The sequence below is a fragment of the Physcomitrium patens genome, chromosome 22 (assembly GCF_059467195.1).
Source record: "Physcomitrium patens ecotype Gransden chromosome 22, ASM5946719v1, whole genome shotgun sequence".
Lineage (NCBI taxonomy): Eukaryota > Viridiplantae > Streptophyta > Bryopsida > Funariales > Funariaceae > Physcomitrium > Physcomitrium patens.
In genome coordinates this window covers 3,771,739-3,786,513 of record NC_143431.1, presented here as the reverse complement: position 1 = coordinate 3,786,513, position 14,775 = coordinate 3,771,739, and the positions used below count along the sequence as shown (strand labels likewise).

The window sequence follows — 14,775 nt, the reverse complement described above, 5'->3', positions numbered from 1 at the left end:
GATTCTAGATAAATATTTATTATTGATGCATATAATTTTAAAAAAGTACGTTTAAAAGAATTTATAATTACTTTATAAATTTATACCTTTTATATTTAATATTCATTTTTTGATGTTTTATCAAGATGAACAAAAATTACAATCTAATCAACACATATTTGTATAATGTCAATAACAAGTACTTGAAGTAATTAGGCAAATTAGTGTATAGAGAGATGCAAATAGAAAATTAAATGATTTCTTAATTAAGAAGAAGAATATGTGAAATAACAGAATAATGTGTCCAAAAAAAATAAGCATTTGGTCAAGGAGAAAATTAATTTAATACAAAAAAGATGAAATATAATAGAGTCTAAAAACTTGAAAGACACCAATATGTTAGAAATACAAATAAGCAATGTAAATATTATAGAGCATTGTATTGGATGGGCAATAGAGCAACTTATTCTAATAAAATAAATCAAAAATTTTAAAAAAATTGTATTAGCAAAAAATAAAATAAAATAAAATAGGTATTGATATTTTAAAACTTCATCACTGTAATGAATAAATATAAAAATAAAAATAAAAAATCTTAAATAAAGCTGAAAAAAGATTTAAAATCAAATTTGAAAATAAAATTCAATTTTTTAAAATTATATGTGTAAATTATGTGTGTAATTTTGTAAAAATTTACTAATAATTTAGGGGAAAGAGTTATTTTTAACTTTTATATATTAAAAAAGAACACAATGTAATTAAACTACTTTAGGATTCATCAAAAATTACTCAATGTTTTTTCTATCTAGATAAATTTAGAACAATAAAAGAAAATTCCTAATAGATAATCAGAACCAAAGCTTTGATTCAATGCCAATACTTTGTATGAAACATAGAAGTTGTAAAAAAATTTAAAAAAAAAAAATAATAAAATAAAAAAAAAATGAAACATTATTATCGATCCAAAATAAAAGATGAATATGGTTATCTAATTTATTGTTGAAGAAGTAATAGAAAGACTTCTAATATTATTAGTAAATTAGTATTTTTTTATTTTCTATTTTTTAATGAAACTTAAGAAATAAAAACAAAAATACCATGTTGATATTGAAGTTTTTTCTCTTATATATGTAAGAAAGTATATTCACAAGTTTTGTTTTAAAATAATGTACTATATCAAGAATAATTAAAGATATCAATGATAAAACTAAAAATTACAATTATTCAAAGCATATTGCAACTACAGAAACTATAATACATGTATTTAGAACATATATACATAAAGAAGTACCAAATATTTTTTGATTAGTATTGTAATTTTAAATATGCATCAATCTAAATGATAACGTATAATGTATATTACAACATGAAAACCACAGAAAAGAAGACTTACATCAGATTTTATAATATGTAATTTTATGAAAAATATTTTCAAACACAAAATTTACAAAAATATAAAATCCGTATGTATGTATGTATGTATGTATGTAAATAGATAGATATTGTTAATTGCAATTAAAATTTTAAAAATTATTGTAGGATTTTATTTATATGTTTTTTATCCATTAATTATTTACATATTTACAAATTAAAATTAGAGTGATGCATCTAATATTTAAGAGGGTATTTAGAAATAATATAAATATAAGATAAAAAACAATGAATTCAAATACTTAAAGAAGAATCACGAATAAATACCAAAAGCATCTAAAAGCATTATTTACAATAAAAGAAAATTAATATATACTAATACATCTTTCAAAACTATTTTAAAATTTCAAAACTATTTTAAAATTTCAAAACTAGTCTTTTTAAAGATTTATGTCACCAATTAATTTTTAAATAGATAACTCAATATACCATGCAAGATTGAGTATTTGATTATGTTTTATTTATTTATTTATTTTCTGGACAGATTTTTTTAAAAAAAATTAACACAAATTTATATGATTTTTCTCCTTAACTTTTTATTTAAAAATTAATATAATCAATTAATTCCTAAACTTATGACATAAAATCATCAAGATTTTATACAAGAATTTGAATTCTTTTCATAATAAAAGAATGAGCAATTCATTGTCCATGAAGATGTAATTAATGTTGCAATAAAGAATTACAGATTTATTTATTTATTAAAGATGCTGCAAGAAGCAACAAAACATTTGAATACAATGTGAATACAATAAAGATTTGGGGACTTATATATATATATATATATATATATTAATGATTGTTTCACAAATTTTAAGAAGAAGACAGAAATGCAGTTTTTAAAATTTTAAGTTCCATGAAATACCCAGTAAGACAATTCTGTGTTGGAACAAAAAATGATTCATATGGAAATGTTTTACTCTAATGTTCTAGGATAAAGTACCAATACATTTTTCCAATACATATGTTGGCAATACATAATGGCTCATTGTGATCTCAAAAGCATTCTAAGTGAAAGAGCAAGTTGGTGAAAGAGCAAGTATAGAAGTGAAAATGAGGGAAGCCTAATTCTTAACCACTAAATGAATTGCATTTCAAAATTATTGAAGACAAATAAATAAATAAATAAATAAATAAAAAATCCAAATATCCCATCTTTCACAATCTGAGGTTGCATCTACCTCCACCACTCACACATTGTCATTTCCAATAATGAATCCCCAAGTGCCCATGAGTGTTGGCCATGGGCTCAAGTAGGGCCCTCTTGTGGGAATAGGATGAGTTGGTGCCAAATCATCCTTCTCCACTCTTGTTTATGACCACCACACTTGAACAACAACAACAATCTCACTCACCCTCTTGGTGTGCTTTGTTGAAGGCATATATATACACACACACACACACCAGGGGACATACACACAATGGGATGGGACAATTCTGCATCCTTGAAGGAAGCCAAGTCCACCAAGGTAAAGGGGGGGAGATTACTAAGTTTTCAAGCAATTCATGGCATCTATGTGGCATGGGGGCTATGAACCAACTAGACAACACACACACACTTACTTGATGGGGGAGGGGGGGGGGGTTAAAGCCCATAGTGAGTGAGAGTGAGTGTGAGTGAGAGAGAGAGTGAGAGAGAGTGTGGGGGTGTACCAGGCAGCAATAACAATTATAAGACAGTGGGAAAGGGCTTGATGGCACAGCAAATGGAGATAGAGCCCATTGGCAGGCATGCCATCACAGTCATTTCAATTCAGGGGGGAGGGGGCTCCATTAAACAAAGGCCTCTTTGCATGGTGTACCCACAACAGACTGTGACCCTTGGCTATGTTGATGTATCATTGCCTCCTTTTCCAGCAGTGGGAACTTAACTTGGTTGATGGGGATGGCCTGTCCTTGCTTTGCTCAGACCCCCCCCCCCCCCCTTATTTGAGATGAGAGTAGAGATCAATGCTTCTAAATGAGGTTTTATTTTTTTAAGAAGAAAAAGATTTGATTGTTGCCCTTACAGATTACTCTTAAGGAAAGTATTATTTGTTAGTAAGATATATTTTTGAAGAAGACACTTGTTTTATTTTGTTTTTTGTTTTTTGTTTGTTTGTTTGTTTGTTTGTTTGTTTTTTTTTTTCCTTCTTCGTTTTTAACTGTAAAATACAAGAAGTTAAAATATTAGAAAATTTATAAAATTGCTTCAAGAATAAGTTGGTCTGCCAGTGCTTCACAAGACAACTTAGGAATTGGAAATGATGGTTGATTGCAAAAGTGTTGAAAGACCATGTTTGCTTCTTGACAGAGTTTGTTTTAACCATTGAGAATCTTACAAGTGGTGGTTTGTTTAAGTCATATCATAATCACAATGGTTGGATATGCATCTTTGTAAGTTCAAGGTCATGAAACATATTTGGAAATTTTATATTTTTTTACATGCTCTTAATTCATTTATATTTGGAGATTTGATTGCACAAGAAAAATTAGTTAACATTGTAATTTCACACAAGTATTTCTAATATAAACCTTGGTCTTGTGCATGTTTGAATAACTTTTACATTTCTTCAAACAATGTAATTGAAGTAGATAATTTTTTAGAATATCAAAATTGAATATCACTAATTGAAAAAAAAAACAAACAAACAAACAAACAAACATGTATATACTTATGAGTTGGTCAATATCTTTATTTTTACAAATAAATAGGATTTTTTCTTCTACAACCACTCAAATTTTGGCAAATTCTTTTTTTATATGTATTCACATCAAATAATATTCTGTTTTTTTTTTAAAAAAAAATAAATAAAATAAATAACATTATCAAAGACAACAAGGATTTGAAGCAATCAAAATGCTTACTAAATTGACTTACATCATTGCTCCTTCAACCTCTGTTCTCATTGTTTTTGTTCCTAGCCGTCACCCTCGTTTCCTTGTTCTCAGCTGTTGCCGTTGTTCCCTCCATTCTCAATCCGCCTCCAACTCTTGTCCACAGTTCCAACCTCCTAGCCCCCCCATCCTTGTTTTGGTGACATCACTACATCAAATTCATAGACTGGTCTTATATACACTCCGCTCAAAGTTTAACACAGCTCAACAAAGCTTCATAATTTGGGTCTTGTAATTGAATCAGAGCACACCACTTATAAGAAGCATTCATTTCATCTATTCTTAAAATGATCGTCTAAAAGTGAACATGAAGAATGCTGTAACTTGCAAGTAAGTACTTGCATTCTTCTGCCTTGATTTTCTCCATAATTTCATTTTGTCTCACTTTATGACATTCCTTACAATTAGCATGCTCTAATTCAATTGCAAGATCCAAACTTTGAAGCTTTACTAAGCCACCTTAAACTTTGAGCTCGGTTTGTACAAGATCAGTCTATGAATTCTATGCATTGACATTATCAAAATGAGGATAAAGGCTATAAGGTTGGGGTTGCAGACAAGGGTTAGGAATGGAAGAATAGCTGTGACAGCTAAAAACATTGAAATAAGAGTGACAAATAGAAATAGGAATAACATGGGTGATAACTAGAAATGGGGAGAATAGAGACAAGGGCATTGATGTAGATCAATTTAGTAAAAATTTGAGTCATTTTAATATTTTCTTTAATATATATATATATATATAGATAATATGTTAATATTTAAAATTCTTTAAGTGAATGATATCATTTAAATTTTTATTTATATATATATATATATATATATATATATAAGTATATAATTTATTTTATCCATATTATTATATTAAAATTCCAGAAAAACTACAAAAATAAATATTTTATATTTTAGTATAAATTTTTAAATTTTTTGGATGTATTTTAAAATATCTAAAGAATATATTAGACTTTAATTTTAAATTCTAAATTAATTTTTATTTTATCAGTTTTAGCTAAGTTTAATAAGAATTATTTAAATGGTTGTGTGATTAAATTTAATCAAGTATTTGAGAATTTGAAATTTCAATAGCAATTTGGTATTGAGGATATATCTATTTATGTAAATGAAGGAGTTAAATAGAAATAAGTAGAAATAAATGGATTTGATAATATCTTCTAGAGAAGCTTCTTAAAAGCTTTATAGACACAATTTGATTTCATACGTATTTGTAGGTGATTGGTAGGTTAAAAACCAAGCCAATAAATTGGCCACGTGTTGCATATGTTGGCTTCTTGTGGTAGAAGTTTGTCATGTAGTACACATGTGAAACTTATTTTGCAAGTTAGACATGTGTCTCACAAATTAGACACGTATTGGAGGTCCTACAGAACATTGCTATGTAGCTCCTAGTTAAATAATATATATAGAGGTAAGAATAAAGCCTTATTCTCTCTTGTCAACACCTTTCTAGTCTTTAGTCTTATTTCAAGAGACTATAATTTTCTTGTCTTTGGCAATAGCCATTTAGTTCAATATTACATCATCTTTGAGTGATTATTTATTCTTTGAGTAACACAAGAGTGTATTGACCATTTGATTTTTTGAGATTCATGTCATTGAAATTTAAATTCTTACAATGATGTTACATAAGAAAGTTAAAAATCTCTTTCTTCTTCATATAAGCTTCAGAAAATGAATGAAATTCAAAAATCAAAATAGTTCAATTCTTATAAATTTTTATTAGAATCAAAAGTCTTAGTAATTTTATTTTATTGCTTAATTTTATTTTTAAGTTTTAAAGATTAAAAAGTATGATTTTATTATTATAATTAATTATTTTTGGATTAATGTTTATTTATAACTATTATTTATTTAATAATTTTAGAATCTAAAATCTATTTACGTTTTTCTTTTCTTTTTATTTTTTAAAGTAATTTTTAATACTTAATTTTTTTAGAATATAATATTTAATTTCTACTTTAATACTTTGAAATTAATTTTTTATATTTATAAATATTTATAATTATATTTATCTTGATTTTTTAAATTAATACTTTCTTTAAATTTCTTGATATTAGGATTATACTAGGGATTACTAAAAATTTGTTACAATTTAGATTTAATAGTTATTACAATGAAAATAATTGAATATTTGATTTAATATAAAATTAGATTAAATTAGGATATAATTTTTGTATTAAATTTTAATTAAATACAACTATAGGACTAAATATCATTGCAACTACTTGTATTTAAAATACATTAACATTTAGCTAGAATTGAATTATTGAATTAAATTATAATTTGGATATCATTTAATAATCACTTGTGATATCAAAAATAATATTAATTTTTAAAAAATAAAACTTACAATATTGGTTTCTTTAAATTAATAAAAAATTAAAAAATTACAAGATATTTAATTTTTTATAAATAATTCAATACCTATAAGGCTTTAAATAATAACTTTTATGTTGTATCTCATCTTAATTTTTAGAAACTCTATTATACCTATTTAGTAGTTTTAAGCTTGAATTTATTTATTTTTAAATGGATTCTATGATTTGTGATCTAAGTTATTTTAATTTGAGCATTAATCTTCACATCTATAGTAGTCTTCTTTTTCTTGTATTACTTAATTGAATCAAGTGATACCAACTCACATGGATTTAAGAGTTAATAATTATTTTTCAAGAGTTGTTTTAAAAGAATGAATTAAAATGGAAAATTATATGTTTTTATATGATTTTTAATTTTTTGTAGTGCCTTAAGACTTCTTAAATTACCTATTATAAGAGTTTGTTTGAAATACATGTATATTTTTAAAATACCACCTTCATATTAAAATTTAATTCTTCTATTAAATTTTGGTAAATAATTTGATTGAATAATAAGAATTCATGCACTTGATCAGACTTATATTTGAGTCACTAAAATTTGAAATCAGTAGAGGCAATCATGTGTATATTGTTAGTTTTAAAATTTGATTATATTTGTTTTGTTTTAATTAGTTTTTAAAATACAATTATTTATAAACTAACTATTGGTTAAAATTAATTTATACTTTTTGACTTATTTTTTAATGATAAATATATTTTTGAAAATGTCATAAGATAAATAAATTATCACAATTTCGGTTTAAAAAATAATATCGAAATAATAGAAATATTGAAGCATAACAGATATTGAACAGTTATACAAAACTACAATGCTTTGATCTTTTGCTATTTTTGGAAAGGCCTTCTAAGTATTTCAATTCTCTTCCAACATTCATATATTAATATTTATTTGTGTATATATATATATATATATATATATATGAGATTGTCCCCCACTTTGCATGCCATAATTTTACAATTAATCTTATTAAAAAATAAAATAACAAATCAAAATATCAACTTCCTACCTTTGGAGTACAAAACATTTTCAAAACATATACTTCTGGCAGATTTTTTGTAAAATAGATTCGTACAAAAAACTGTTTTGGTTCATTGAGGTAGTAGATGGAGTCGAACTTGGCAGCTCTTTTATACTTAGGCTGGACCCCATGCTCTGTGGATTCTAGGTCCGATTCCTTGAAACCTGAACAATACGATTCTTCATTATCTGAATTATTAGAATTGATAAAACCTAAATTTCAGAACCAAGACTGTACATGCCAATTTGGAGTGCCAGGCCAGAATAATATACAAAGCATAGAAAGAAATTTTCCAGGAGGGGAGTCAGGAGGGTTAGTTACATTCAGAAGACCAAACAAATGACAAACTATCTCAAAATAACATGATGTATTTATTAAAACAACTACAGTGTTTTTATTTTATTCACTTCGTATTTTGTTTTTCATCAGGCAAGGTACAATTTTAAAGCTGGAATTCAAACTGTCAACCTATTAGATGCAACTACATGCAGATTAAGAGTCTAGATAAATGCGGACCCAAACAAAGAGCAGGGAAGTGGAGGGGCAAGAAACAAAGACCTCCGATGTCGGCCACTTGGTTCCTGTGGGTGAGAAGAAATGAGGTGGAAGGAAATCAGTGAAAGAAACCCATGGAAAGATTGTGCACAAGATTCGACAGGGATACCCCGCAAGACGAGGTACTATGTTCAAGCAAGCAAGGAACAGAACTGGAGCTTCTTCCAAAGGGCCGACGCTGTGAAGAGGGCTTGAAACACCCTCCCAGCATAGTACCCATGTAGGATTCTCCATTCAGTCACGACCAGGAACTTAATCACCTTGAGGTGCGAACAAATAAAGATGCGTGGTTAGAAGCAGCAGCAGGGAGTTTGAAGCGAATTCTGAAGAAAACCCACACTGTTGCCATAGAGAACAATTCTCCCAACAGATGGACCACCCTCAGGAAAGGATGATTACGGGTTTACACCTCCACTGATACGATGTTGCAAATACGACGGAAGGAGTAGGAGAATGGGGTCAAGACGACGTCTTTGATAAGGAGAATGCCGGAAGAAACAACTGAGAGGAGTCCCGAGAGCAAACGGCAGAGGTAGAAATGGAACTTTTGAGGTCGAATCCGAGGTGTGGGCCGCGGACGAGGCGCACGACGGAGTGTGGAGGCCACGGGCAGCAGCAGGCGACAGGGGCGACGAGGGTGGTGGTGGCGGGGGGGTTAGGAGGAGGCAGTGCAGGGGAGGCCAAGTTCGTGATGGACGAGACGGTGTTGATGGATCTGATGGAGCTGGATTCCTTGAGCGAGCAATTGCTGGGAGAGACATGGGCGGGGGACAACCATGGCGACTACGGGAGCTATTTGGCGTACCCGGCGTCGTGTAATGGAGGCATGTTTGCAGCAGCAGGCCCCCCGCCCGTCTCGCAGTCGGCCCAAATGTACTCTTACGGGAATGGCAGCATGGCAGCCAGCTTGCAGGCATTTCAGCAGGAGTTGATGCTGCAGCAGGTTGTGGAGTCTTGCCAGCAATCCATCCCGGTTGCGAGCTCGTCACCTCCATCGCTGCCCTTGTCCAGCGCTCCGGTTTCTGGAATTAGCAGCTATGGTGCGGCAGTTGGTAGTCGGCTTTTGAGCAGCAGCAGCCCTAGTCCGAGCGGGACCGCGCGCACGATGCCCGGCAATCAGAGCCTCGCCGGAATGATAACAGGGGACGGTAGGGGTGTTGGAGATCCAAGAGGGGGCGTAGGTGGTAGGAGCGGGGTGGCCGAGATCAGGGAGAGTGGCGTGGTGGATAGAGAAGAAGAGAAGTCTTCGTTGTCGACGGTAGAGGGCAATCCCGTGAGCAGCGGCAATCTGGAGGCGGGTGTTCGGGGGCCCCGAATTTCGGCGGGGTTCCCATTGCCGCTGCGCGATCGAATGATGCAGGCACTTCGGTTGATAGGGCGGTCTCTGAAGGATGAGCTGGTGCAGGTGTGGATGCCGGTGGTGCAAGGGACTCGGAAGTGTTTGATGACGCGGGATCAGCCGTTCACTGTGGAGCCGAGAAACGAACAATTGTGGGTGTACAGGAGCGTGTCGGAGAGCTACGAATTTCCAGCGGAGAGGGTGGAGGGGAAGGTCCTGGGGCTTCCGGGGCGCGTGTTCATTGGGCAGAAAGTGGAGTGGACGCCGAACGTGCAGTATTATAGTATCCAGGAGTATTTGCGTGTGAAGGAGGCGCAGAGATGCGACATACGGGGATCCCTGGCGGTTCCAGTGCTTGACCCCGTGAGTCACCAGTGCGTGGCTGTAATCGAGCTGGTTGGTCGCGCTGAGAAGGTCCAGTATGGTCCTGATGTGGACATCATTGCTCGAGCTCTGCAGGTAGGTGTGCATATTGTTGTGTGTGGAGTTGTGGTAACAAGCAGCGACATTGACGGGGGGAACGTGGGAATTGGTGTCCAGCTAGCCAATCTAGTTAGGAGTGTGGTGTTGTTAGATGAACGGTGGTGAGTAAGCGGGTGAACAGTGATTTTTGGAGTTGCTTGTTTTGGTGCAAGTTCACGTGATCTGCTGAACGAGGTGTTAGTGGCCGCTCTCTCGGTGCACGGCTTGAATCCAGTGCGCTTCGGTGGTTACGTAAAGATGGTCTAAGCTGGCAGATTGTGGTGTGGCGTGCAGGCTGTGAATTTGACATGTCCGGTTGGCTTGGAGACTCCGCCGTTGGAGGTATGCATGGCTCGAACAAAATGTGGTCTTATGTCGCAGTTGCAGTGCTCATGATGTGCTGTGCGCATTACTGGCACGTAGTTTGGGTTTATTGGTGTAGGAAATGTGCAAATTGCTATGTCTGGTTTCCGCATGGATCGAGGATCAGGAGCGATGAGGGGTGTGCCAGAAGGTGTAATACCCGAACTGGAGGGATTTGCAGGTGTTGATGAGTGTTTTTGGGTGCGGGGTGGGTGTTTTGCTGGTTCGTTGCAGAGGTCGTCCTGGGGGAGGCAAGCCGCGCTTTCCGAGATGGCGGATGTGCTGAAAGCCGTGTGCGAGGCCCACAGGCTCCCCTTCGCGCAGACGTGGGTTCCTACGTGCAGCTATGGCAGTAGGAGCGACGCGAAGGCACAGGGCAACAACGCGGAGCAGGTGAATGGGAGGTGTTCCAGGAGTAAGGTGGTCCTACGGACAGTCGACGGAGATGGTCCATGTTATGTCAGCGACTCACGCATGTTGGGCTTTCGACGGGCGTGTCTGGAACATGTGTTAGAAAAGGGTCAGGGAGTGCCCGGGAAGGCGATGCTCACGAACCTGCCGGTTTTTGACTCGGACGTCAAGAGCTTCAGCAAGGATGAGTACCCACTGGGGCACTACGCGAAGTTGTTCGGGCTGGTGTCGGCCGTGGCCATCCGGTTGCGGAGCGTGCACTCCGGGGACGAGGACTTCATTCTGGAGTTTTTCCTTCCGACGGATTGCGTGGACAGCGAGAAGCAGCAGGTCATGCTGAACTCGCTGTCGATCACAATGCAGCGCATCTGTCAGAGTCTGCGGACTCTGAGCGAGAAGGAGCTGGAGGAGGAGCGGAGGGAGGCGTTAGCGGAGAGCATGGAAATGCAGGCCAAAGCGGTAAAGGAGGAGGCGAAGGAGGTGAGCAACAAGGAGGATCTGCTGGCCGCTTACGGTTTCAACAGGCATCCTGGCGGGGGTAATGGTTGTGAGGAGACGACCCAGGCATTTCCTCAAGTGCTGCAGCATCACGGAGTCCAGCAGGCAGCAGCCCGGTGCGCAGTGCAGCGGCCTCCGTTGCAGCAGTTTTCTCGCGGGATGCCGACGGGGCGAGGGTGCGAGGAGGGGCTTCGCATTCTGGAGTCGCACGTGTATCCCTGGCACCACCATCCAGAGCAGATGGGTTTGGAGCACGGGTTGGGCACGGGAGGGTTCGGGTGCTCGAGCCTGCATCAAGATGTGGCTAGTCATCGGCGCAGGTTTGAGAGAAGGCGAGGAACGACGGAGAAGACGATCGGATTGAACGTGCTGCAACAGTACTTCGCGGGCAGCCTGAAGGATGCGGCGAAGAGCATTGGTGGTAAGTGGCATTGGTTGCCTGGTAGAGTTATCCGAGCTATTGTGTTACTAGGAGGGGGATATACCATGGTGTTCTGAATGCTGTTTGATGCCCCATTTTGGAAGTGGAGAATGTGCCGCATCGGGTGCGAAGAGAAAGTAGTAACCCAGCTGCTGGCATCACGGTGACACTTTGTGGGCGGTTTGGACGAGGCAGTGACCTTACCTTGGGAGGGCTAGATTGGTGGATAGCTGTGTAGAAAGGGCAGGTCTGTATGTTCTGGCGTCCGTGTGAAATTGTGGTAGGTCCCTGCTAAGTAACATCGTGGTTGATTCGGCGCAGTGTGTCCGACTACTCTGAAACGGATATGCCGGCAGCATGGCATCTCCCGGTGGCCTTCCCGGAAGATCAACAAGGTGAGTAGGTCGCTAAAGAAGCTGCAGGGCGTGATCGATTCGGTGCAGGGAGCGGAGGGAGCTCTGCGAATCAACGCTCTGACGGGAGATCTGTCGTCCGCGGCGGTGGCAGCTGCGGCCGTGAACGGGCACATGAACAAGGACATGGCGGCATCGTCGCAGGGCAACCTGTCCGTGTCGTGGTCGACGCCATCTCTGAATAGCCTGGACGTGAAGGAGGCGCACGGGAAGCTGGGATCGGCGGAGCCGTTGCTGGGTCCGAAGGAGGAGAGTCGGCGGAGACACGATCCGTGCTCTCCTCAGAAGCTGCTGCTGTCTATGCTGAAGCCGACGCTGCAGTTTCGTCCCGAGGACGACAGGATCGTTTCGTCGTTGGAGGTGAACGCGATGAGCGGTGCCAGCGGTGGTCACGGTAGAGTGCAGCTGGACAACGGCGACATTTGCAGGAGCAATGACCGCAGTTCTGTGAGCAACATTGGAAGCAACCCGAATGTGAAGGCGGCGTATGGTTCGAATGGCGGGCATTGTCGTCCAGGGATGAGTCCGTTGGCTTCGGGTGGCATTTTGTCGTCCGCCGACACGGACAGAGGCTGTGAAGGCGGCCACGGCGGCAACCGCAGCTCTGGGAATGCGTGCCAGGACGTTGGAAACGCGGGCAAAGTGAACGGTGGGGGAAAAGGCCAGCAGGCTTCGCCTCTGGGTAGGCCCCTTGAACACTTGGTACCGGGGAGAGGTGGCCCGGGAAGGCCTGGGGATTTCATCAAAGCCGCGACGTCGCGGGGGTGGAATGAGTCCCGGGTCCACGGCGGGGGCGGGGCGATGGCAGCTCTGAAGGGGGTGGATCAATATGCGTTGTATGGTCCGGTAGACGATCCCGTATCGTCGTGCAACCACGCGAACGGCGGCGAGGACGAGGTGACGGGGCGTCCAGGTCTGTGCAGCCTCGACTCTCCAGGGTTCGGGTCGTCGCCGGCGAGCGATTGCAGCTCTCCGTCGTCGGGAGTGAATGGCACTTCGAATAAGAAGGCGTGGCGCGGGCGGGAAGACAGCGCGGCTATCACGGTGAAGGTGACGTACGGGCTGGATACGGTGCGCGTGAAGTTTGCGCAGAACGTCTCGTTCGTGGAACTGAAGGAGGAGGTAGGGCGGAGGTTGAAGCTGGCGGGGCAAAACTTCAATCTGAAGTACTTGGACGATGACGAGGAATGGATGCTGCTGGCGTGCGACGCGGATCTCCAGGAGAGCATCGACCTTATGCGCGTGTCGGGGAGGCACGCCATCAAGCTGATGATCTGCAGCAACATGTTGTGATGGTTTGCTGAGATTTTGCCTGCTTGATCGCTGGAACCGTAGGGTTTCCGTTTTTTCATTCAAGTCCCTCCCTGGACGTATTTGAGGTTAGCGGGACCTCCAATTACATTGTGGTCTCAGATATAGACTACTAGGTGGAGGCTACTGAATGGTTATCGTAACGAATTGTTTTTGGCAAGCATTCCGACTGTGAGGCGGGTTTGAACGGATGCTTGGGTGGTGATCAGGCATTTTGGACACTGCACACGAGACCCAACTGCACGCCCTTTGTATCACTAAAAGACGTACCACATATTTGAGGCAATCCGGTGGCACGCAATGTGCTGCATCGCGAAGTTGTTGAAGTGGATGACTGGATCCTATGATAATTTGATGGGTCGCTCCCAATTTAGGCACAACTCCCGTCTCTGGTCCAATGATCCTCATGCATTGGATTTGGCTTACCTCCTATAGTTGCACTGTTGGGATGGCAATGTTTTGTCAATACAAGCAGTACATGTTATTCATCAACATGTGCTGGCAGCAAGATTGATAATTGTAGAGCAAACCTAGCCTATATCAATCAAATTGCTCTAGATACTCTAATCAATCAAGCATCTCATATTTCACGAGGCTTTAGAAACATTCACATGTCCCTATTTCTTCATAGAGCGGAGTCCATTGTCTCCCTATTATCTAATTAAGTGGCAGCTTTCCATTATTGTTTTTTCCATGTCTCATTTTTTATGCATTTTTAAATTTTGTGATCTTTTTTACACATGATGATTTTCTCCAATTCTACTTTAATATTGTCACTTTTTGCGAGTCAGGGATCTTCAATTCCATGTAAATATTGTTATTTTTTGCTTGTTGTTTCATGTGCATGCTTGAATTGTAAAATTGTGAATAATTGGGGATATTAGAGGAAGAGCATAACTTTGATAAAGATTGACATAAAGTTAAGAAGCCAATGTCAAAGATATCTAAAAAAACAATAATAAAAGATTGTTACTTAATTAGGGAAACAATAGAGTCCATTCTTTAAAGAAATTGGAACATGTTAATGTTTCTAAAGAAAAATTATGCCTTGAAAAATATGTATTTTTAAGATGTGATGAAACTTTAGAAAGACCTTCGTTGATGGTGCATAGGATAATTGTGAGCAAGTGAAATTATACATTGTGTTTATCAAAATTTTACATATTTAATCATACTAGAGTGACGTGCTTTGCAATCTCTTTACTCTTTTCTAAAACTTATATGTAGGAATTTTAGGGCCTTAGTTTAAATCAATTTATATTGTTGTAGAAGAACTTCGTTACTTTCATCTAAAGGCTTT

At 38.0% G+C, this 14,775-nt stretch overlaps 1 protein-coding gene across 1 annotated transcript; it reads left to right on the top strand.

The window, feature by feature from the left end:
• The first annotated feature begins 8,078 nt into the window (after positions 1-8,078).
• LOC112275200 (protein NLP9) lies at positions 8,079-14,157 on the top strand. The gene is made up of 4 exons (XM_024505335.3): positions 8,079-10,055; positions 10,353-10,400; positions 10,656-11,751; positions 12,073-14,157. The coding sequence occupies exons 1-4, from the start codon at positions 8,796-8,798 to the stop codon at positions 13,455-13,457; spliced, it is 3,789 nt and encodes a 1,262-aa protein (XP_024361103.2). The 5' UTR covers positions 8,079-8,795; the 3' UTR covers positions 13,458-14,157.
• Positions 14,158-14,775: the final 618 nt, after the last annotated feature.

Coding starts and splice junctions, on each gene's coding strand:
- LOC112275200 (XM_024505335.3), top strand. CDS start 8,796: ATGGAACTTTTGAGGTCGAATCCGAGGTGTGGGCCGCGGACGAGGCGC. Junction 10,056..10,352: donor TCATTGCTCGAGCTCTGCAG/GTAGGTGTGCAT, acceptor TGTGGCGTGCAG/GCTGTGAATTTGACATGTCC. Junction 11,752..12,072: donor TGCGGCGAAGAGCATTGGTG/GTAAGTGGCATT, acceptor GATTCGGCGCAG/TGTGTCCGACTACTCTGAAA.